At 42.3% G+C, this 25235-nt stretch overlaps 1 protein-coding gene across 7 annotated transcripts in view; it reads right to left on the bottom strand.

Annotated features, from left to right (window-relative positions):
* Positions 1-13908: 13908 nt before the first annotated feature.
* Positions 13909-25235, bottom strand: part of SH3TC1 (SH3 domain and tetratricopeptide repeats 1) — a 58814-nt gene continuing 47487 nt past the window's right edge. For all 7 annotated transcript variants that reach the window (XM_045017865.1, XM_045017860.1, XM_045017861.1 and 4 more), the window contains 5 exons: positions 20676-20826; positions 18279-18401; positions 17799-17949; positions 15913-16109; positions 13909-14634 (listed from right to left, as the gene is read on the bottom strand). In XM_045017865.1, coding sequence (XP_044873800.1) covers positions 14377-14634; positions 15913-16109; positions 17799-17949; positions 18279-18401; positions 20676-20826 — 880 coding nt within the window. In that variant the 3' untranslated portion in view covers positions 13909-14376. The remainder of the gene's footprint in view (positions 14635-15912; positions 16110-17798; positions 17950-18278; positions 18402-20675; positions 20827-25235) is intronic.

Raw genomic sequence — 25235 nt, 5'->3', positions numbered from 1 at the left:
GGACCAAGGGAACACCCAGTTATTTGAAAGTCCACGTGTTCCTGCAGAGTTTCTTATGTCAGGTCTAAAGTCAATAAGAAGATCACTCTGTACCTGGGAGCATGTCAGGCTTACAAGGCAGTGTGACATCGGAAGATCCTGGCTGGATCCCTGCTGTTCCCCTTCAGCCTCCTCCAGCTGATCCTGCAGTCTTGGGGAGCAAACTAACCTCACTCCTGCACTCAACCTACAGAAGGGAGGGGTTTAGGAGCTCAAGAGGGCCTCAGGAACAGCTACAGCCAGGAGCTGCCTGCATAGCTCCGGAGCTCTGCAAGTATTCAAAGTCAGCTGGTAAGTGAAGTTAGTGAGTAGATATGGGGTGAGTGAATGAGTTTATAGGAAGCCTGTGTGGAGTGGGTAAGCAGACATGCAAGATGAGTCATTATGGAATCAAACAGCATTTCCTCAGAGCTATCACCCTGTAGTGCGAAGGGCCGGCTCCAGGCACCAGCAGAGGAAGCACGTGCCTGGGGCAGCACATGCTAAGGGGCGGCATTCCATCCAGGGCCGGCTCTGGCTTTTTTGCCGCCCCAAGCAAAAAAAAAGGGGGGGGCGCGGAGCAGCAAAGCAGGAGGGGAAAAAAACAAAACAAAACAAAAAAACCTGTGGCACGGCTGGAGCAACAAAGTCAGGGGGGGACACCTGCAGTGCGGCCGGAGCAGCAAAGAAAACAAAACAAAAAACTTGTGGCGCGGCCGGAGCGGCAAAGCAGGAGGGGAAAAAACAACAAAACAAAAAAAACCTGCGGCGCAGCCAGAGCAGCGGGGGGAGGGACCTGCAGCGTGGCCAGAGCCAAAGCAGGGAAAGAGAACAAAACAAAACAAAAAAACCTGGGGCATGGCCGGAGCGGCAAAGCGGGAGGGGGAAAAAAACAAAACAAAAGAAAAACCTGTGGTGCGGCCGGAGCAGCAAAGCAGGGGTAGGGGGGGAACCTGCAGCACGGCCGGAGTGGCAAAGCAGGGAAAGAAAACAAAACAAAACAAAAAACCTGGGGCATGGCCAGAGTGGCAAATCAGGGGGAAAAAAAACCCGGCGCGGCCAGAGCAGCAAAGCAGGGGGAAAAAAACAACAAAAAACCCTGCCAGGCTGCCGGAGCCAGGGTGCAGGGGGACTCCCTGTGCTGCAGACGTGCAGCCGAGTGCGCACCCAGTCTAGCGTGGAGGAAGGGGAGGGAGCAGGGGAGAGAGAGAGCAGCGGGGCGGCCAGGGCTTCAGCGGGGCGCTTGTCCCGCGGTCCCGACCACTGCGCCGCCTGCCGGGAGGGCTCCGCTCCGCTCCAGTCGGCGGAGAGGGAAGAACAGGGGCTGCCCTGCCCAGTTTGCTGCAGGGCGCTCCCCTCCTCCGCACTGCCGCCCCCTACAGGGCGGCCGGAGCGGCAAACCAAAACAAAAAACGGCCGCGCTGCCCTAGGATTGGGCAGAATGCCTCCATATAGAATATGCCGCCCCAAGCACCAGCTTGCTCAGCTGGTGCCTGGAGCCGGCCCTGATTCCATCCATTCTTGGAGTGGCACAGTCCGGGCTTTTTTTTTTTTTTTTTTTGCGCTTGGGGTGGCAAAAATAAAAGGAGAGAAGGAAGAACAAGGAGCAATAAGCATGCCCATGGAACCTCACAAAGAACTGTAATTCACACATGGCATGGAGAGAGGAACAGGGTTGCAATGATTCAGGCTCCCTATTGAATCCTCTCACTGGCCAATACTTCAACTTTTTAAAAAGCTAAGAAATTCCCAGGCAAAACCACTTCATTAAACTGGAGTTAAAACTGAAAGTCTATGGTGGAGACTACAGTGTTAAAATCCTTACGAGAACACTGTAGTTGTCAAGCCAGAAAACTCTGAGTTAATACAAAAATTAAAAGAAATGAAAAGAGACAGATAAACTCCCTCAAACCTCAACTCTACCAACTTTCAAGTATCAGAGGGGTAGCCGTGTTAGTCTGGTTCTGTAGAAGCAGCAAAGAATCCTGTGGCACCTTATAGACTAACAGACGTTTTGCAACATGAGCTTTCGTGGGTGAATACCCACTTCTTCAGATGCAACTTTGAGATGCCAATCTCTACCTTTTCTTTATACCTACTTTGTAAGTGTAATTTTATGATCAAATCCTTTACCTGGGAATTTCACTAATTTAATGTTTTCCTACTCACTTAGATTTGCTTTCAATCATTTGCTATACAAATTGTGCAATTAACAGTTTTATCCTCCTCTTTCTCTACTTACATCAGTAAAGCTGCACTGAGTTCAATGGACATACTCCTGTTTTACACCACTGACATTAAGAGGAGACTCAGTCACCAACTCTGAAGTACACCTCTACTCCGATATAACGCCGTCCTCAGGACCCAAAAAAAATCTTCCCACGTTATAGGTGAAACCGCGTTATATCAAAAACTTGCTTTGATCCACCAGAGTGCGCAGCTCCACCCCCGCGGACAGCTGATTTACCACGTCACATCCGAATTCGTGTTATATCGGGTCTCGTTATACCGAGGTAGACAGGGCCGGCTCTGGCTTTTTTGCCGCCCCAAGCAAAAAAAAAGGGGGGGGGGAAAGCAGGAGGGGAAAAAAACAACCAAACAAAAAAACCTGCGGCGCGGCCAGAGCAGCAGCAGGGAGGGACCTGCAGCGCGGCCGGAGCCAAAGCAGGGAAAGAAAACAAAATAAAACAAAAAAACCTGGGGCATGGCCGGAGCGGCAAAGTGGGGGTAGGGGGGAACCTGCAGCACGGCCAGAGTGGCAAAGCAGGGAAACAAAACAAAACAAAAAACCTGGGGCATGGCCGGAGCGGCAAAGCAGGGGGGAAAAAAACAACAAAAAACCCCGCCGGGCAGCTGGAGCCAGGGTGCGGGGGACTCCCTGTGCTACAGACGTGCAGCAGAGTGCGCACCCAGTCTGGCGGGGAGGAAGGGGAGGGAGCAGGGGAGAGAGGGAGCAGGGGGGCGGCCAGGGCTTCAGCGGGGCGCTTGTCCCGCGGTCCCGACCACTGTGCCGCCTGCCGGGAGGGCTCCGCTCCGCTCCAGTCGGCGGAGAGGGAAGAACAGGGGTTGCCCTGCTCAGTTTGCTGCAGGGCGCTCCCCTCCTCCGCACTGCCGCCCCCTACAGGGCGGCTGGAGCGGCAAACCAAAAAAAAAAAAACCCGGCCGTGCTGCCCTGGATTTGGGCGGAATGCCGCCCCGTAGAATATGCCGCCCCAAGCACCAGCTTGCTCAGCTGGTGCCTGGAGCCAGCCCTGGAGGTGAAGGTGTATTTTAAAAATTCTAAACTTATAACCCATCTGAAAAATAGAAGAGAATCAAGGACACCATATATAGCATACAGCCACCCTGTCCTTTTCAGATTCACAGATTCATAATTTCTGAGGCCAGACAGGACCATTCATTTGGTCTGACCTACTGTATGACAAAGGCCATAGAATTTCACCTAATGATTCCTGCATCTAGCTCAACAACTTGTCACTGATCTAGAGCACCCCGTTTAGAAAATAATCTTCCCCTAAAAAAATCCAAACGAAAATTTAGTGGACCTGATTTTCCTCTCAAGAGTAAATCCACTTAAATCAATGGAGTTATGATGGTGTAATTAAAATGAGAAGAAAGTCAGGCCAGCAGATTTCACTAGACTTTGAACAACACCTTTGAAAAATATTACTCAGTCTCCCCCCATGTGGAATAGGTTTGTTAGAATAATGGGTGATAAACAGCCAGTCAGCAGAGGTGAGTTCTGTGCTCACAAAAAAAAGGAGAGAGAAATAAAAATAACAAAAATAAAAAATGTTCATATCTTAGGCTAGCTGACTGGTACTGACAGCATATACTTTCATCTGAGCCTAGCGCATTAAATTTAGCCTTCAGATAAAGACTCATGTCAGAGCATCAACTGCATAAGGCTACAAGGGAATTTTTGAAAATATCTGTAGATCTCCACTTTTGAAAAATAAAATGCTTTTATGTTTCCCTTGTAGCCTCATTCAGAAACACTAGCAGGTGCACAACTGCCATTTCTGGGCATTTTTTTAATATTCAGAATTAAACACAGGAATAAAATCACCCTAACTGACATTCTATTGATTCATCAGCTAAGAACTATTAAGAGTTCCTGCATAAAATGACAAATGAAGTAAAGAAGAGTTCAAGTAGAAATTCTGGGAAACAAAACACTGTAGAAAAACCAGCCAAGCAAAAGTTTTATGAAAAAGGAAACAAAGCAGACAGTATCTTGGCTCACCAATTGTGGAAGAGGACAAGATTAATTATTTACAGAAATAAGAATAAGCCAAGGGAAGGTTACAGGTTTCATGCACTAAGGAGTTTCATACACTCTGCCTTCAGTTGCTCAATATATAATGGACAAAAGATCAAGTGGTTTCTGGAATCTACATCGATACCGCCCTCCTCCCCTCCCTCATAGATCTAACATCTCTTCTACATCAAATCCTGAAATGTACACACCCCATGGAAGGCCCCAAATGCAGAAGGGCCATTGCAGTTCCACTGTATGGGACGTGAGGGGAGAGGTCACAGAGAGGACAAGAAAAGGAAAGGATATGAAGGAGGACTCCAAAACCTCTATGTCCTGCATAGCAGTGTTCCACGGTGTATCTATCTAAAGTAGCGCATGGCCAGTTTGTCCATGTCTATGCAGATACAGTTGTCAAAACTCTCACCTGGGGGAAGGAGGGCAACTGCACCAGTGCTCTGCTCCTGGAGTGGGAGGAGGATTCTATCCCTCACCAATCCACAGATCTCCATTAAAAGAACCTTTTGCCACTTCAGTTTGGAACTTTATGCAGTGGCCATCATATAGTCCTAAATCACATAAGTAAAGTACAGGTGGCAAGGGACCATCACAATTAAAGATGGTCTTCCCACCATATCTCAGATCCAAACACCTTGAGCCAGATCCTCAACTAGTGTAAATCAGTGTGGCTCTATTGAAGTCAACACTCTTATTTCAGTGGACATTAGTTGGTTTACATCAGCTAAGATTCAGGCACTTTATCTGAATCCAAATTTCATATCTCAGAACAGGAGAAAACAAACCCCCGGATGGGAACTTGGAGGTCCCAAAGCTAGATCCAAGTGTAAATGTTACCAAAGTTTGAGGTGTTCAGAATTAATATTTACATTCACCACATTATAGATCATACCCAGCATATCGTGTTCAAGACCACACAGAGGGAGATACTGACAAACTTGGAGACAGTTTAGACAAGAGCAACAAATATGAGTTGGAGGCTACAGGGATTGATTTATGAGGACAGATTAAAAGAACTAAGTGCATATACTGTAAATAAGAGATAATTAAGCACTAGAGAGCATAATAATAATGTACAAATATTATTGAAGTATAAACACCAAGGTCACAAAGGAATTATTTAGTGTAGCGCAAGAAAGTAAAATTAAAAGCAATGGGATGAAATTAAAAAGGGAGACCTAGTTTGAATATTAGAAGAAAAAAAATCAAACAATGCGATCATCTCCCAAAAGAAACAATGGAAACTACACCGTCAGAAATTTTAAAATTAGTATGGATAAAACATAAGGAAATCTCCTGTAGGGAACAATCCTTATTTCCTAATTATTACACTGATGGGGCTATATAAAACACTACATTAAAAGATTATCAGGGGAGGGACAGTTCAGTGGTTTGCACATTGGCCTACTAAACCCAGGGTTGTGAGCTCAATCTATGAGGAAGGCCATTTAGGGAACTGGGGCAAAAAAATCTGCCTGAGGATTGGTCCTGCTTTGAGCAAGGGGTTGGACTAGATGACCTCCTGACGTCCCATCCAACCCCAATATTCCATGATTATTATTAAGGTTGCAAAGTCAAGCACTCAAAAGTTAAGTAATGCCAGATTTGAGGTTGCCTGCAGCCCCTTGTGCCTTTAAATTATATGATCACATATTATTTTTCCCACTGAACCCCTGGCTCATGGGCTGTTTGGGAAGGAGCCTGTTGTCTGTGGAACTCCTGCTGATCCTATTGTAGAAGTTGGAAGGTGAGTTATGAATGAATCAGAAGATTGCAGGAAGAGATAGGATGGTCTCATGGTTAAGGCAGTTGAAAGCTGCCCTGGGGAATTGGAGTCTATCCCTATCTCTATTACAAGCTTCCTATGGGATACTGTGTAAGTCACTTAAACCAAACTTTACTCACGAGTTCACTTATTGTCTGTTCCTCTTTTTTCCTGGATGCCTGACTTGAGAACTTGGGGTCAACTGCCGAGTACTCACAGCCACAACTAAAGTCAACGGGAGCTGGGCTTTGAGCATATAAAGCGCTATATAATGCTATGTGTTCTGAAAAATCAGGTCCTAAGTGTCTCATATATAGCACCCAAACTTACAGGATACTTTTGCTCTTAATCTTTCTGTGCCACAGTTCCCCCATCAGTAAAATGGAAATAATAACACCCTGCTTGTCTCACAGGGGTGTTGTGAAGACACATTAATTAAAATCTGTGAAGCAGTCAGATGCTACAGTGATGAGTGTCATAGAAAACATCATGAGGAAATTAATAATTGTGTCTTCAGAGCAGGGTTTGAATAGTTTGCAGTAAATAAGTTCTGGGGCCTCACATTGAACAAGAAGTACATAAAATATTGAATAGCTGCTCATGAAGTGAACACCATCCATCCTATGCACTGAATGAGGCAGGGGTTGTGTGAATAAAATAGTAAAGAGTGTATCATAATGCATATGGACCAGGTGGCAGTTAAGATTGCACAGGCAACCTTAACTCTGGCCTTTCCTAACTTTTGAGCACTTGATTTTGCAACCTTATTCATGTTCTTTTAACATTTCCTAAGTTCTTAAAAAAACAATTACATACAAAAATCTAATTGAAAAAAACAGAAATTCCATCATGTGGCATCATATTGACACTCACATACTTCAGCAGAAAGGTTAGAACCAGAGTTGCACAGAAACTGGATTTTTCTTTTTGGGAAGAGTTTCAAGATTTTGAAATTTCTTTCATTCCAGAACAGAAAATTTGAAATGTCCCGCAAAGCTAACATACGAAAAAATTGTGTTTCGGGTCAATCAAAATATTTTTCTTTGACAAAATTTAAATATTTTAATTCTATTTCAACTATTTTTCATTTTATGTTGTAATATAAAATGAAAAACATTAAATTAAAAATCATTTTGAAATGGTAAATTGAAATGTTATATTCTGAAAAGATCAAAAATGAAATATTTGACCTTTATTGAAATGCTTTTTTCAATTTTTATTTCAAAAACAAATTTTCATCAAAAGCAACATTTCCATGAAATGTTTCGCTTTTCACAAATCAGCATTTTCTGAAAGAAAAACTTTGTCAGACAATTTTCAACTAGCTCTAGTCAGAACCTTTAGATCTACTACCCAGCCCCCTGCCACAGTAGGTTGTTATCCTCTGTGTGAACCTGCACTAACAGGGGATGAGATAGACAATTTGATAGTGTGTTTCACACATATACATTGACAGCAGAGGAATGGTAAGACTCAGAATCACTGGGTTCCATTCCAGGCACTGGTGGAGAGTGCTTTAGTGGGAACAATCTCATTGCCTTTTGCTCCATCACCTCCAAACTGTCCTTGTCACTGTATTGTCTCTTCCCACTCCTGGTTCCTTCTCTCAGTCCTATTCTCCCTCCCTTCCCAGTCCCAATCTTCATTCCTGAGGCTTCTCTTCCCAATGTTGGTCTCCTTGCCAAGCCAGTCCTAGTCTCCCCTTCCCTGCTTTTTGTCCAAGTCCCAATTTCCCCCACCACAACATTACCTGTCTCTCCCCATCCACACACACCCAGTCCCAATCTCCCTGCCTGGCCAATTCCAGTTCTCCCCAACAACCCAAGTCCTTCTCAGATCTGACTCCCCTCTCCCACAACGTTGTTTATTCTAGTTCCAGTCTCTCATCCAATTTCAATGTCTCTCCCCCACCCCTGATTCCTATTCTCCCCCCCCCCGCCCATTTCACTCACCAGAGCGCAAATCCAGTCTCCCTTTGGCTCCAGTCCTAGTCTTCTTGCCCAACCAGTTGCAGCTTCCCTTCCCCGCTCTAGCTCACAGTGAAAGCTTCCCTGCCCACCAGTCCCCAGCTCACATCCTCCATACCACAAGGTTTGGCCCGTTTGACAGGTGACAGGTGTGGGATTCTTCCGAGGAAGGCACTAAATCAGAAGGGGTATCAGTGACTGAATATGTGCAAAGGTTCAGACAGGAGTTGAAAGACATGACAGAGGTAACCTCATTGACAGCCAGGCCACTCACAAGGCATGATATGATAATAAGGCTTGTGAGTGCTCTTTTGTGGTGGGGGATTTGGTGCTAATGCTGAAAAAAAGAGTGCAAAATGAATAGGAGGGACCATAAGCGGTTGTGGAGAGAGAAAATGAAATCATGGGCAGTGTAAAAAGATCCAACAGTAAAATTGCCTCCCACACAGGTGCACGTGAATAGGCTGAACGCCTATCACAACAGAGAAGCTATTGTGAATATGATTTGTTGTGCTGAAGGGGAGTCTGAGACCTCACACCCCATTGATCTGGGGCTGAATGCCAGAATTACTCATCACCTGAAAGCACCGAGATATGCAGAAAGCCACTGCAGACTGAGAGGGCAGAGATGGTGGCTGTGCTGCAAAGCTACAAGCGGTGCAGAAGGAAGAAATATAGAGTATGCTGGTTATAGGAATAATTAAAGAGTCTGACAGTTCTTGGGCCCCACCTGCAGTGCAGGTTCCTAAGGTTAAGACTATAAAATTTTATATTGATTATAGAAAACTTAATGCTATCACAGCTCCTGATGCTCATCCCATGCCAGAATTGATGACTCGTTAGATACTTTGGGCAATGCAAAATATCTTAACACAATCAGCCGGGTGAAAGGTCACGGACAGATTCCTTTGGACAATGATGCACAGAAGAAATCTGCTTTTGTTACTGATATGAGACTTCATGAGTTCAAACTGTTACCTTTTGGTTTAATTAGTGCAGAAGCCACTTTTCAGAGGTTTGCCAATCAAGCATTAAGCAATGACAAGACTACACGCAAGATGGTAAATGATATTCGGCAGCTTTTGGTCAGATCACAAGAGACAAGCCCAGCAATAGCACTTGGCCAGTGGCTGCTCAATGCTTATGCCCACAGCTACAACCACTCCTGTGCCTGCTTGTTGCCTGCCTTGCTCAGTTTCTGATTTCTGGTTCCTGACTGTGGCTTTGATCCTTGACTCTGACCTCTATTCCTCACTCTTGGTTCTAACCAAGAGGCATGACTGCCCTCGCCCCGGTCCATGACACGGGGGGATTGGGGTGCACTGACAGAGCTGGGGGTGCAGGGGAGTTATGGTTCACCGGAAGAGCTGTGGGCGCAGCGAGTTTGGGATGTACTGGCAGAGCTGGAATTGCACAGTGGCTAGGATGCAGGAAGGTTCAGGTGCACAGGCAGAGCTGGGGCTTGAGGATGCTTGAGTTGCAGGGGTTTGTGAAGGGGCCAAGCTATGGCATGCACAGGAGTTGACTGCACTGGCAAAGCCAAAGCTGTGGGGTCACTGAAGTGTAGGAGCATTGGGGTGCAGTGGCAGCTGGGAGTTAGAGTTGCAGGAGGGTTGGAGCACACTGGCAGATCTCAGGGTGCCATGACTCCCTCTCCTGAACCCCTAACCTCTCTCACCTCCCCTACCATCCATCACATTTATCTGCCTCCCCATAACACTCTCCCATCACTATAACCCTAACCCAATCTCCCCCTATTCTCCGACTCTTCCACTCCCCAACATTCCTTCCTTTCCAAGAAGCATTCACATCTATTTTTTTTCCCAAAGTGAAATTGTCACCCATGACTCACAAATGGCAACAATCTCCAGCCACTCTGACAGTCAAAAATCCTTTTTTCTTAGGTTGAGTGTTAGAGTTGCCAAACATCCAGTTTTCAATCAGAACACCTGGTTGAAAGGGGATCTTGAAGGCTCCAGTCAGCACTGCTCACCAGGCCATTAAAAGTCTGGTTGGCAGCACAGCAGGGATGGTAAGCTCCATGCAGCTCCCGGAAGTGGCCAGGTCTGTGATTCATCCAGTCATTAGTACTTCTCAGTTTAATAGTACAAGGCAGAAGAAGAAAACTGAATTTTTGAGAGAGTCCTGTAACTTGAGAACCCCTTGGTCAAATGGTCCCCACTTTGGATGACTAATGCTGCCCCACACTCTTATGAGGCATATCACATTTCAAAGCAATCCAACTAACCACTCATATTTTACAGCACTTACAAGAATCAAGCTTAAAGCATCTAAAATGGCAGGAATGGGAACGCTCTAGCTGTTTTTCTGTAGTGGCACATGTGCAGTGTAAAAATGTATGTTCTCAATTTGGGTCCCCCAAAGATTGAGTGGGTGCCATGCACTACTTTGGATAAAACAACAGAGACTATTCTGACCCACAACACATCTAGAGTTTGATTTAGCTTGGGAGGAGGGGAGGGACCCACCTAAAAACTGTTTTAAAATGTTTTTTTCCCAGGGCTTATATCTCCAGAACACCTAGCTCTCAACAAACTCCAATTTTGTGTTACTAGCCCTACCCTGCAGCGTCCTGAGACACACCAAATTTCAACCGCAATCCAACTGTGTGTGTCAACTTTAGAGGACTTAGCAAGGCCTTTAAACAGATGTCTTGACACAACCTTAACTCTAATGGCCGTGGTGCACCCTTCTAATCCCAAATATCATTACAAACTTTAGTTCTCCTTATTTCCTTCAGAAAATCTGGTTTGAGATGTGTTCTTTGAGGCTTTCATTGTCTAAATGGAGTAGAGGAGAATGTCTTGATTTTCTCTGCTATAGCTCTCTCTAATCATTAGTTCTTGGAGTAGCAGTGACATCAACTGCAGAAAGGAGTGGGGTGAGAGATCCTAACCTCGGAGGAGACAATTGACAAGATTGCAGTGGACACTGGCAGGTCCTGGTTCTATTGCCGCTTTAAGATAATATTACACTAATTGGATAGATTCTTAAGGAGCAGCAGTGTCTCTTTAGAAGGACTTCAAGAAACTTTATTTGCTCTGAATTTTGTTGCACTAATCCAATATAGCCTGCCTCCCTACATGAAGAGCACCACAACCAACTATACATTGCTGTACTAGTGCATTGTTATATCAATGTAGAATTCTACAGGGAAATTGTAAGTAAGCAGAATGTAGATACTCCATTGGAAGTTAGACAGGACACTGAGGATAATCATCTTACTCTTGCATAAAGCATTTTTCATGATTATTAGTGATCGGGACCTTGGATGCCTCCAGATACAGTGTGTCCACAAAAATCAGGTAGTGGTTCAGTATGGAAAAAGAAGGAAGAATAACTACTGAATCACCACCACTTATCTACTTATGCCCCATTTGTCACACAACCCTCTTTGCCCATTTTTTGTACCATGCCCATTTGGGGCAGATCTATGGCCCCTTTGTCCTGCCAGTGGGGCATTACTGAGGTATTTGGCCCATAATTTCTAAGGTGCATATTCTGTGGTTCTTATTTGAGCAAGCCTCCCATTAACTTCCATGGGAGTCTTCAGCAACCTTCACTTGAGCAACTTAGCCCGAAAATTCTACACCCATACTAATCTGTAGTTTTATTTGTGTGCTGGAAGACAAAAATAACCCACTGCACATGGCCATTTATGTAACTGTAAAACAAACCAGGCAGATACAATATCGCTGGCTTTCCCTTTTGAATGGAGAAATTTGGGTTAATTCTGAACTCATTCCCACTGCAATGACTTCAGTGGAGTTACTCCCGATTGATATGGTGTAACTGAGATCAGAATCAAGCCCACAGAATGCATTTTGGTTCTTCGTCAGGCCCTTATATTTTACTTTATTCAAAATTAATTAATTTCAAATGTTAATTGAATAGATTCTTTAGCAATCACATCTGTTGACTTCAACCTGATGTCAGCATATTTTTTAATTATAACAATTTTTGTTTCTATCTTGAATCCAAGCTTTATTTTAACACTCTGTTGGGAGGTCTGTTTTATTTAAAGCTAGAGACTGCCACCTTGTGGATGAAGAAAAATGATGCCATATATTCTATACTGCATTCCTAAAATCAAAGAAAAAAGTTACTAAGACTGAATTTATTAGAAGGATGTATTCACTGGTAAATCAGGAATAACTTCATTGAAGAGAATGAAGTTTACACTGGTACAAAACAAACAGTTAAGTGGTGACTTGATTACAGTTTGTAAGTACCAGGCAAAGTTCTCACATGGATTATAATGCAAGACATCTAGATTCATAGATGTGCTGAAATCCATGCTGCTCTGACCGTTTGCTTCATTGAAATGGAAGAAAGACTCCTCTGTTTAGCTACCTACAATTGGCCATTTATGTGACCGTATGGCTCTGCAATATGCTATGAACACTTTTTAAAGAGGAAATCTATAGATTTGAGGCCCACTTACTCATGTTGAGGCATCACATTGACTCCAGTGAGGCACCTCATGACTAAGGGTTGCAAGAATGACCACTTAACAAGCTTAGGAAGTTATATTCTGTGCCATAATAAGGCAGATGATTCAAATGAAATAATTTTAATTGCAGTCAAGTTCCACAAGCAAGATCCCTCAACTAACACTGCTGTCACCTTGTTAAAAGCAATAAAACATGCTGTCCTTATCCCTCAGACGACACCACTCCCTCCCCCCTAAATTCTGACATTCACATTGAGGTGTCCTAGGAAATATTCACTGCTGCCATTCTTGACCAAGATGATTTGATCTCAAGCAGGGTGAGAAGTAGCTTTGATGCCTAAATGCCATTCACTCATCTCTACCCTAAGCATGAATCTTTCTTTGAAATCGGCTGCCTAGGACTCATTTTTAACCTGCCACTGCACAAAAACAAACACAGCACGCCTGTGCCATCAGAGCTGTTACAGAACTCAGCTGCTGCCTTTTGAAAAACCTGCTGAGGACTGATCACATTTCTTGTGCTTTTCAACTGGCTTCAGGGAAATGCAAAAGATATCCAGAGTGTGCTGTGCACCGCATAAGCACACACTCACTTCAGTAGGATGAATTAATGTAAGGGACTGAAATGCTATGTGAGTAGGAGTCTGCAGTGCCAGGGCAGCAGCAGGGAAGCAGTAATGCAAAGACGAAGATGGGTCTTTACAGCAAAATTGAATGTCTGATGAAGAAGTATATTTTCACTTCCTGGAATAGGAGTATGATGATAGACTCTCTCTACTTCCAATTGCTATAATTATATTTATTCTGAATGACAACTTGGAACAGAAAACTGACTTGTGCTGTGGCTGTGAGAAATTGACAAGAGGCGAAGTAATGAGCAGAGAAGCAATCTTCCTGATTCTGGAGAGTTCATAATTAGACACTTTTGCTGAAGTTCTTCAAGTTTGCAGGTTGCGATACCCAGCTGTGAAGTGGGGTGCATTAATCCCAGATTGTTGCATCACTAGGTTAATAGTTTAAATCTGGAAAATTATAAATCATGGGGAAATTACCTAATGACCTATGGCAAGACCTTCAACTTCTCAGAATCTAGGAAGATTTCAAGGCTGACTGCTCAGTTCAGATATTCACAGTTCCCAGACTATATTAAAGGATGTAGCCACATCATATCTTCTGAGCAGCAGATTTTCCATGTTCCTAGAAACATAAATGAATAGTGAATCAAACCCATCTTATCTGGGGTGAAATTTTCAAAAGCACACAAGTGGCTTAAGAACCTAAATTCCATTTTCAAATGGTACTTAGGAGCCCAAGTCTCATTGAAAGTCAATGGGATTTAGGTGCTCAAGTGCTTAAGGGCCAGATTTTTAAAGGTATTAAGTGAATGAAGATGCAGATAGGTGCCTAATATGATTTTCAAAAGCACCTAGGCTCTATTTTAATGGTGTTGATCTCATTAAATACAAAAGGGGTCATGATTATCTAGTGAATGTTATCACTTTACAATGGTTTATTACCACACTTCATTGCATACTTATATTTATCACATTCTAAGACCTGTATGAGTTTTCAAAAACAGGAATTTAATACATACAGAAAATTTCTTCTAATACAAAAAAGTTTGTGGGTGGGTGTTTTAGTTAGTTCATTCCTAGGCTGAATTCTGCCCTCACATGTACATGTCCAATTCCACTGAAGACAATGTGGTTGCACACGTGTCAACAAAAGTGAAATCTGGCCCACTGTTGTCAAGACAGGGACATTAGCCCATGACACTGAAGTTCCATATACATTATGTACAATATAGAATATCAAGAAACATTCTATGTTGTCTGACAAAACCAAAATGATATTTCTCTAGCTTCCTGGTAGGCTTTCACATGACATTTTTCACAGGTACCCATGTTGCATTCTTATAATACTGATCAGGTGCCAGGTTTATTCTCCGAACGTTAAGCTCTGTTGCAAAAGTTCTTGCCCTTTGATAGAAGAAAAGAGACATCTCCCGATCCATAAGGAAATTGTGGTAGATTATTGCGAGTCTTGTGTAAATCTTCAACTGAGCCTTTTTGTTGCCCAAGTCCATGGCAGCTGCAAGTGCCAAATGATAATATCCTGCTGCATCAAAAGGATCCTGAAATAAAAAGGTATATACGTTATATTAAGATAGATACAAACCTGGCTTCCGAGCAGTAGTTTATTAGATATCAAAGCAAGAGATAATTTGGGTCCCAATCCTAAATGCTGTACTCAGGCAAAATTCAGGATTAGACATTTATGGCCAGATTTTGAAAAGTATTTAGCCTCCCTAAAGATGCAGATAGATGCCTAGTGAGATTTTTAAAACATCTAAGCAAGTTAGGCCCTGAACTCCCACTCTATCCCTTAGATAGCTATCAACCAGTCTCTTCTCTCCATATCTTTATTGAGATATTGCTGTATGGTCCATCCTTTTTTCTAATGCTTTCTCAGATATTTTACTTACCCAATCTATAGGTTATTCTACACAATAGCATTCAATTTCAACGCATCAGTATTACTTTTTTCTCTGTCTAATGTATGTAGAATTTTTTTTTAAATCTGTTTTGTGAATGTAGTGTTTGTGAAAAGTGCTGGATTGACAGCTGTGAAGACTGCAAACTTTGTTTATCCACAGAACAGACAGTGGAACCACCTTCCCCACACTGCACCATGACTATGCTTCAGTCCAGAACAAGGTGGACCACCTCTGGGGAGGAGGATGGCAGTTCAGGTTCCATGTTTATTTGGTCCCTGGTGTCTCTACCAAGAGCACCAATAGGTATGAGAGTTCACAAGCAGTATTCTAGAAATCTGTCCTTGATGAACTTGTACCAGGTACTAGAAAGCTCTCTAGTCCATTAAAAATGCACTGAGCTATCTAATCCCCACAGCTCTGAGCTATTCCACTCAAAATACATGGGTAGCAGGATTATCCAGGTGAAATGTCTGGGCTGACACATAAGATGATACAAACATATTTTCCACAGTTATTTGAGTACCTCATTCCATTCCTTATTCCATGCTGCCCCTCGCACTTGGGAGATGCTCCCTGTAAACATCCACAAAACTAATTCATTATCTTCCTTCAGACCTTCCTCAAAACTCTTTTTCCATGATGCCTACAAAACACTTGAAAACAGATCTGCTGCTGGCATGCTGAGACCACAGTCTATCGGGCTGACCAATATTATTTCATTGTGTCCTTGCATTCTCCCATCTGTCTGTCTGTATCCATTTGTTGCCTTTTCTCTCAAACTCAAATTGTAAGCTCTTTGGGGGCAGAGACTTTGTTTTTGTTCTGTGTTTGTATAGGACACAACATAATGGGATCCTTGTCCACAACTACAGCTCCTACGTGCTACAGCAAAAATCAATCAAAAATATTTCTCACCTTTAGGTCATAAAATATAATGTCTCCTAGGATTAGATACACTTTCACATAATACATTGTTTCCTCATCAAATTCCAGAGGCGAGGAGCAAAGGGACAACGCTTTTAAGTAAAAGTGTTCAGCAAGTTCACACTGACCCAGGCGATGATGGATAGTAGCCAGTCTGTGATATGCTATTCGTTCATTTAGCTGATTTCCTAATGAAATAACATGTGAATCAGGATACAATCCAAGAGACAATGAAGAGAAGACACATTCTCTCACACTGGGATATGCGAGATGTTTTGCTTTAAATATTATTTCTGTTCTACTTTTCATTTTATTTAGTTCTGGTAATTAAACTTTATTCAATATAAAATCACTTTGCCCAACTAAACCCAAGGCCAAATACAGCAGTTCTGATTTCTAAGTAAGAATTGCTGAATCTAAGTAGTTAGAGGCAGCCACACACACCCACACACAAACACTGCAGTATGATTGCCTTTAAAATATTTGAAAATAAAAATGATAGCAACTGCTCTCTTTCTTCTTTTCCAGCCTATGGAAGATACATATTGATTCCTTTTTAGGTTTATGATTAAATATTTGGGTGAGAGAGTGGGTATGTCACATGTCTTTGTGAGGACTCTAGCATCGAACAATGGTTTTCTTAGCACTGGTTGGATTATCTAATATTTTATGGTTGGTGGTACCATACCCCATATCAAAAGGAGATAATCTCTGTTAGTAAGAATGTAGTCAAGACCTGAGATCCTATCACTAGATGTGACTGAAATAGCCTTAATTTCAATAACAATTTCCATCAACAATTTTCACCAATCCCCCCACCCCACCAAAAAAAATTCTGATCAAAGATTTTGTTAAAAATTTCTGTCCTTTCAACTGGCTCTAGAGTTGAACAGTGATGTTTAACAATAGAAAAATGTTATGTTTCAGTAAGTTAGACATTACCAACATTTGGGGGGGAAGTAACAAATTTTGACAAATACACACAAATTCTTTATTGATTTTTTTATCAGCTCTATTCACCACTGAAGAAAGGAAGGAGTCATAGATAGTGCCCCAGACAGCACTTTATGGCTACTTGTAATTAATTAGTATTAATCACTCCTTATGTGAAAGGAGGAGAGGAAGGATGATCCAGTGGTTGGGGCATTAGCCTGGGACTTGGCAGACCTGGATTCCACCTCTGCTCTACCACAAATTTTTTGTGCTACCTTGGGCAAGTCATTTAGTCTCTTTGTGCCTCAGTTCCCCACCTGTAAAATGGGGGTAATAGCACTTCCCTAACTCATAGATGTCTTTTGAGTATAAATACATTAAAGGTTTTGAGGCACTCAGATAATGGGGAACAAGAGACTTGTTAATTTTGACTTGTGAATTTTCCATAAATACAGGAATCTAGCTGATTCAGGTACACAATAAGAACCATATCTTGTGTCTCATTATGTTAACAGATTGTTCCATACCCTCTGGTCAGCATGGAAGGTGCAACATGTCAAATCAAGTCTCCATTCCTCATATACAGTGAGAGAGACCTGGAGAGGGTTAATGCTAACAATTGCTAGATTTCAGATGGACTCATCTGGAAATTGCCCCCGAAACATGTAATATCAGATCACTATTTACAGTTCTGTGAGCTAATTAGAAAAATGTTAGGTAGAACGTTACTGGACTAAGCTACGTTAAGAAATGTAACAAAAAACTAACAGAACTCAAGAACTGACACCTGTTCCAGCTAGAGGGGATCCAAAAACAGAAGTGAAAATGGTATTGGCTTCCTAGCACACAAAACCTTGGCAAGAAGCGTCATGAAATTCAAAGGAGGAAGTGACAACTCTTTTCTAGAATTCTGTCAATCAATAATCTGTGAATATTAGCTTTACCTAAATTCACACTAAGTGTGAGGGATACTTGTGCATATTCCAGACTGTCCTCATAATCCTGTAGATTTAACAGTAATTGCACTAGTTTGTTGCATAATCGGAGTTCTGCCTTTTTGTTTCCGGTCTTAATGGCAAGTGGAAGAGCCCTGTCCTGAAATAAGCACATGCATAAAGAGATCAGTTTGGTTATTGCTGAAGCCCAGAAAATGTGTGTACTCATAAGAGCTATGGCCCATATTCTTCTCATGTTTAGCAAATTCTGTACTTTGTTTTATGCACACAGGGCCAAATCCCAGTTTTATCAAAGTCAAAGGTTGCTTTGCAATTTACTTCAGTGAAACCAGGGATTTGAGAGAATTCAGAGTAGTAATACAGAACAGCTCTTTGGGGTGGGAAAAGTCTGTTTGGGCCTACCACGATGGTGTCCATGACTGGGGCCGCTATGTGCCACCACAATACAAATAAGTAACAATCACTAACCCTGTAGAATGACACTGCTTTTTCCCTCTCCCAGGTACCATTGAAAAATATGTCTCCTGCAGCTTCAAACAATTCCACTCCTAAGTTTGGATCCCCATTACAAAGAGCAGCATCTTGAGCAACCTAGCAAGAAAAATGCACATTCTGTTATAAAGAAATTTTTACTCATTCAGAACTAAAACCCCATAATGAAATACCATTGTATATGGGTTTTGGTACCTGCTGTACAGAATTATAAACATTAGAGACACAAGGTCTTCTTACATCATCTTATCTATCTCTTTTTCACTGTAGGGCTGTTCAGTCCAATATACAGTATTCTTTAGTGCTGTAGCATACATACTCAATAGCTACAACATATACACTTTAACAGCTAATATAGATAGAAACAGTAGTTGAAAATTGGATATTTCAAAGAGTGAGGGTTTATAGCTCAGGTTTAAGTCTGTGGCCAAAGGTTCTAATTATGTGTCTGAGTGAGGTTCCCTTAAAGTGAACAAAGAATTTGTCCCTCTGTCTTGCTGCTAGGAAATAAATTTATGCCATTTCAGACACAGTGAAATGTCAGGACACACCTAATAAAATGAAGGAATGCTCCCATGTACAGGATACTCAGTTATTGATCCCGAAGGATATAATTTACAAGACATAGTGGCAAAAAGCATGTGCATGAAGCAAATTAAGTATTCCTACTGTGTCAATATTACAGCCATGTATATCGCAACAGTACAGCAGAACCTTGTTAATTCATTCAATGGCCACTGCAATGCAATGGTTCTTGCAAATGATTAAATTGTGTGAACAGGCAAACAAGAGATCATACACTAAAAAGAGAATGCAACACCAACTGCACTTTGTTAATTTCTTTGACAAGAGTAGTTTCATTTTAATTATGATCACCACAAAACTGTACAGCAAGTCTAAGTAATTTGAGACTTTCACTCCAACAGTCTGCTCAGATGAAGTGCAGTATAAAGTGTGTGGATTAGTTTAGCGAAAATTAGTAAGACTGTAGTGTATCTTTCCTAAAAGGGGGCAGTACTCTTGGTAACAGATTGTAAAGCTCTTTGGGGCATTCAAGAGGGGTGACTGAATGACTCACAAAGAATAGTATTCAATAAACACAGTCTCACTTTCTGCATATAGCGTGTCCATAGTCAAATTAGAGTTTCAAAGAAATCTCAGTCATACACCTCTACCTCGATATAACGTGACCAGATACAACATGAATTCGGATATAATGCGGTAAAGCAGTGCTCCGGGGGGGCTGGGCTGCGCACTCCGGTGGATGAAAGCAAGTTCGATATAACACGGTTTCACCTATAACGCGGTAAGATTTTTTGGCTCCTCAGGACAGCATAATATCAAGGCAGAGGTGTACTTTAAAATGAATTCCTTCCCAATGGGCTTATGCTCCTTTTTGTTCACTTTCTGCAAACATCTTAACAATAGAGTTTTACTACTCTTTTATTTAATTTCTATTTGTATTATGGTAGTTAGGGGCCTATTATGAACTCATAGTAAAAGACAATCCCAGCCTCCAAACAGTTTACAATCTAAATAGATAAGAGAAGGGCTACAAAAATGACCATGGAAGAGCTTCCATATGAGAAGAGATTAAAAACACTGGGAATGTTCAGATTAGAAAAGAGATGACTGAGGGGGAATATGATAAAGGTTTATAAAATCACAAATGATGTGGAGAAAATGACTAAGGAAGTGTTTTTACCCCTTCACATTACACAAGAACCAGGGGTCACCCAATGAAATTAATAAGCAGCAGATTTAAACCAAAGAAAAGGAAGTACTTCTTCACATAATGCTCAATCAACCCGTGGAACTCCTTGCCAAGGGATGTTGTGAAGGACAAACCTATAACTGGGTTCACAACAGAATTAGATAAGTTTATGGAGGACAGGTCCATCGATGGCTATTAGCAAAGATGGTCAAGGATGCAACCCCATGCTTTGGGTGTTCCTAATCCTTTGACTGCCAGATGCTGGGACTAGATGACACGGATGGATCACTCAATAATTGCTTCATTCTGTCCATTCCCTCTGAAGCATCAGGCATTGTCCAGTGTCAGAAGACAGGATACTGGGCTAGATGGACCATGGTCTGACCCAGTATGATCATTCTTATGTTCTTATGAGTCATTCCCCAGATGATGTTTCATAGCCAAACAGCAAATCACTAAAACCAGAATTTTGCATAGACGTGCTGATAGACCTTTAACAAAGCAGCTCAAATAATTCAAAACAAGAGCTCTTTTGGCTCATTATATTATACAGTTTCTCTTTTGCTACATCACCCATAATAATCTCATCTATATCTCATTCATAATTTTTTCCCCCAAGAGGTACAGTTATTTTAAAGCCTAGATAAATTTCAGCATACCTGAATATAAAGATCCACTAGTTCATTCTGCCTCAAAATATAATAGATCTTTCCTGCCTGAAGCCACGCATATGCCTCTTTCTCTTTCTTCTGAAGATCTATAAATATTCCAAGGCTTCTTTTGGTATATTCCAGAGCTGATCTGTAAGCCCTAGGAAAAAGTAGAAAAAGTAAATCCTAATAACTGAGTATCAGAGGGGTAGCCGTATTAGTCTGGATCTGTAAAAGCAGCAAAGAATCCTGTGGCACCTTATAGACTAACAGACGTTTTGCAGCATGAGCTTTTGTGGGTGAATACCCACTTCGTCTTGCATCCGACGAAGTGGGTATTCACCCACGAAAGCTCATGCTGCAAAACGTCTGTTAGTCTATAAGGTGCCACAGGATTCTTTGCTCCTAATAACTGAGTGCATATATATAAAACTTTGTGATGCATATTGTCCTTGTGTAATAAAAAGTGGGTCTACTATTTTCTGTCAGATTTCAAAATTTTCTTCTTTTCATGGTATAATATTTCCCAGATGTTTTTGGTAAATAACCAGCTTCTCACATTTTTCAACTCTTCAACTTTGGTTTTGTTTGATTCCTTCATCTCTTTGCTTTGTTCAATTCCCAGTATAATATTTTAGGATAGTTTCTTCCAGATATGTTCTTTCTTGTGAACAGTATCAGAGACAGATTGAAATAACCTCTCCTTGGGCCTGAATCTGCTGTCATGATGGTTAGTTCCTACAGTCCTTGTCGTAGAGCATTTATGGTGCATAAACAAGTTATTTTCTTTCCAGACTGGTGCATTAAATCACAAAAAATAAACCTGTTTTCACTATATCACCTTGAGCTGGAATCTAAGCAAGGTTAGGCCTGATCAGTACCTGTGTGAGAGACCTCTGAAGAAAATCCAGATGCTTCTTAAGCTGGTGTTACTACCTCAGTAGATGGCACTCTTCCCTTGGAGTCAGTGCTAGGACACTGCTCTTGAAAGAGATGTCTTTCTGATGAGATGTATAACCTAGATTCTGATCACTTGTGCTCATAAATATCAACATAACACTTTTCACTAGATGTGTAAGCCCTGCTGATCTTTCTCAGGAATTCACCTGAGAACATGCTCAAATCACAGAAGCAGTCATCCAGTCATCCTGACCACATTCACTCCCCTGAACATACAGCATAAGCATATCAAATAACATATTAAGAACGACAATGAATCCTTAACACAAACTATTTCAAACCTCAAATAGGATCCCAAATATTAGCAATGCTCTAACAATACATACTTTGCTAATTAAATGATTTCTCAAGGAGTATAAAGACATGCCATAAACTGCATAGGGCTCCAATCCTGCAATCAGACCCACAGGGCAGATCCTCGTCCTGTGAACTCAGTGGGACTCTGCCGAGGTACAAGGATCATCTGGCATGGATTCAATTGCAGGATCGGGGCCAAGCTGGTTTGAGTCCACAGCCATTAGTGCAGAACACTTCCAGGATTTAGACTCCATTTCAGCCAAAGTATTTCATACCTGGTATCTCATACCTTAGCAACAAGGATGACTCCACTTCCTTGGTGGCTAAAAAAGTACAAGCCTGATTTTCAAAAGGTAGCCATAGGTTGGAAGGGTATTAAAACAAACAAACAAAAAACTACCCACAAGAACTAGTGTGACCCTTCAAAGCTTTATCTTCATAATAGCAAAATGTTTTCTGTATAAGACAAATACACACTTTTTACTACTTCCTAGGGCTCCAATTATCCATAGACCTTCAGAATGCTTTTCCTAATATTGATGACTTTACAATTTAACATCACAGACTAGGGGTGGAGTAAAGGCCAAGAATCATAATTCAGTAATTTGCCAAATTCACATATGGGACCATCAAGGCTGAATCCCCACTCTGTCACTCCAAGTGCAGGAAGTGGGGGACCGTAAGAATTCTAAAAATTAATACTGGTCCCTTCAGGCTTGTGTTAAACTCCCAAGGTTACAGCTTTTCTCTGACCTTGGCTTGGTAAATGCTGCCACCACCTAAATGCAAAAAAAACAACCCTTTGAACCCAGGAGCACTTGGGAATTCCTCCCTGTTGGGTACCCTCAAGCCCTTTCACTCACACACACCCACACCCACCCACCCCCCTCCAGGGAAGAGCTGAGAAAGAAAACAAAGGAAATTAGCTGTGGCCACTAGCTAATTAAACAACACATGCACAAACCTCTTAGGACACAAAAGTCCAATCCTGTTCTTAAAAAAAAAGGTAAATTTTATTAAAAACAAAAAGAAAGAAAATACATCTGGAACTTAGGCTTTTGCTAGATTTTAAAAGAGAAATTCAAAAAATTAAGCAATCAAAATAGCTTTCTTGGGGGTTCAGCTTAAAGTTTACAAGCAAACAAGAGCATCTGGGGTTAGCACAGAGATGATCCACAAACTTTAAAAAAATAAACAGAAATTAACCTGATCGCGTCCAGCTAAACATTCTTATCTACTTACACCTTTGGGTTGTTAAAAGTAGTTCTAGATATGATCTGATGATTTTCATATCTGGTTCAAACTTTACATAGCATTCCTGCTGCCCTGTCTCTTCAGCCCAGAGAGCAACAGACAAAGCAAAAGTTTTTCCCATTTTAAAAAGTTGTAGCCTTCCCACTGGCTCTTTTGATCAGGTGCCCACTCCTTTTAGATGCTTTCCCTGTTCATGTTGCTGTGTAAATACCAATTACATATATATCGTGCTCCATGCCCAAGGCCTGTATGCCCAAAATGATTGCACATAAATGTAGACTACTTTGAAGGCAGGTAGCAATTGAGGGTGCTCTTTGCACACATCTCAATAATGCTTGAAGATAGTTTATATATAGTCACCAACATGTGTAACAATCATGATTTTTAGTAAGGCTGTTGACACAGTCTCACATGACAGTCTTGTAAGCAAATTAGGGAAATGTATTCTAGGTGACATTAGTACGAATTGGATGCAAAACTGGTTGAAAGACTGTACTCAGAATAGTTATCAATGGTTTGCTATCAAACTGGGAGGAGATATCTAGTGGATCCTGTGGGTAACAGTCCTGGGTCTAGTAGTAGTCAACGTTTTTATGGATGATTTGGATAATGGAGTGGAGGTTATGCTTATAAAATTTGTGGATGACACCAAGCTGGGAAGGGTTGCTAGCACTTTGGAGGACAGGTTTAGAATTCAAAACAACTTTGACAAATTGGAGAATTGGTGCAAATCAAACAAGATGAAACTTAGTAAAGACAAGCACAAAGTACTACACTTAAGAGAAAAGTCAACTGCACAACTACAAAATGGGGAATAACTGGCTAGGCAGGGGGTCTAGGGGATCACAAATTGCATATGAGCTAGCAATAGGATAACAATAGGATAACAGTCTTAAAAAGTCAAGTATGTACAAGGTTGAGCTGAGTCCAATACAGCGGCTTTGAGAGTATATCCCCAAAACTTGAAAAACCTTCTTGACCAAGCTTGGTTTAAAGCATTCTAGAGTCTCAAATAAATGACCCCCCAATTAATCGGAGATAAAATAGCCCTAATCAGAGGAATCAAAATGGAGGGGAAAAAACATCCAGACAATGCATCCAGCACAGATCTCAAAATCACTGAACAATTGCTCAGCAAGCGACACATGCACAGTCTCTCTCTTCTTCCCAGCCCCTGGGTAAGACACTTTTAATTATTATAGCTGTAGATCGACTCTTGCAGTCAGCTCCTTTGTTTTTTCTTTAGTTAAACCAAATTAATATTACTCCTGAGGGAATTCTGCGCCACTGCCCAATGCAGAATTTTGCAGAAATTAACATTTCCTTTCTCCCACAGAAATGGACTGCAATGCTGCTAGCCACCATGAGGGGCCACTGGACACGGCAGAGCCCAGCTTGCACATAGAAGATGCTGCTGAGGGGAGGGAGAGGGAGCTAGATCAGTGGTTTTCAAACTGTGGGTCGCAACCCAGTACTGGGTTGCGGAATGCAAGGCACTGGGTCGCGGCGGCTCTAGTCAGCACCACCTGCTGGGCCGATAAAAGTCCCATCGGTGGTGCTGCCTGGCTAAGGCAGCCTAGTTCCTACCTGTTCTGACACCCCAGCTGTGCCCCAGAAGTGGCCAGCAGCAGGTGCCCTAGGTAAGCATGCACCCCAATCCCCTGCCCCCCAAACCCAGAGCCCCTTCCTGCACCCCAAGCCCCTCATCCCAGCACAGAGCCTCCTCCCACACCCTGAACCCCTCATTCCTGGCCCCATCCCACAGCCTTCATCCCTGCACCCCAACCCTCTGCCCCAGACCTGAGCCTCTCCCACACCCCAAACCCCTCATCTCCAGCTCCGTTGGGTGGCGGACATCAACAATTTTCTTCAACTGGGTCACCAGAAAAAAAGTTTGAAAACCTCTGAGTTAGAGGATTCCTGGCAGCTGCAGTTCCCAGCATGTCCTGAGGGAAGGAGAGGGTGGCACTCAGGAAACTCTATGTAAGCCTGGGACCAAGCATCAGGCTGTTTCTCCCTCTGGATCCCTGGGCTCAGGGCGGGGGGGAGGAGGAGGAG

This window comes from Mauremys mutica, chromosome 5 (assembly GCF_020497125.1).
Source record: "Mauremys mutica isolate MM-2020 ecotype Southern chromosome 5, ASM2049712v1, whole genome shotgun sequence".
Taxonomy (NCBI): Eukaryota; Metazoa; Chordata; order Testudines; family Geoemydidae; genus Mauremys; species Mauremys mutica.
This window is presented reverse-complemented; position numbering and strand designations above follow the sequence as displayed.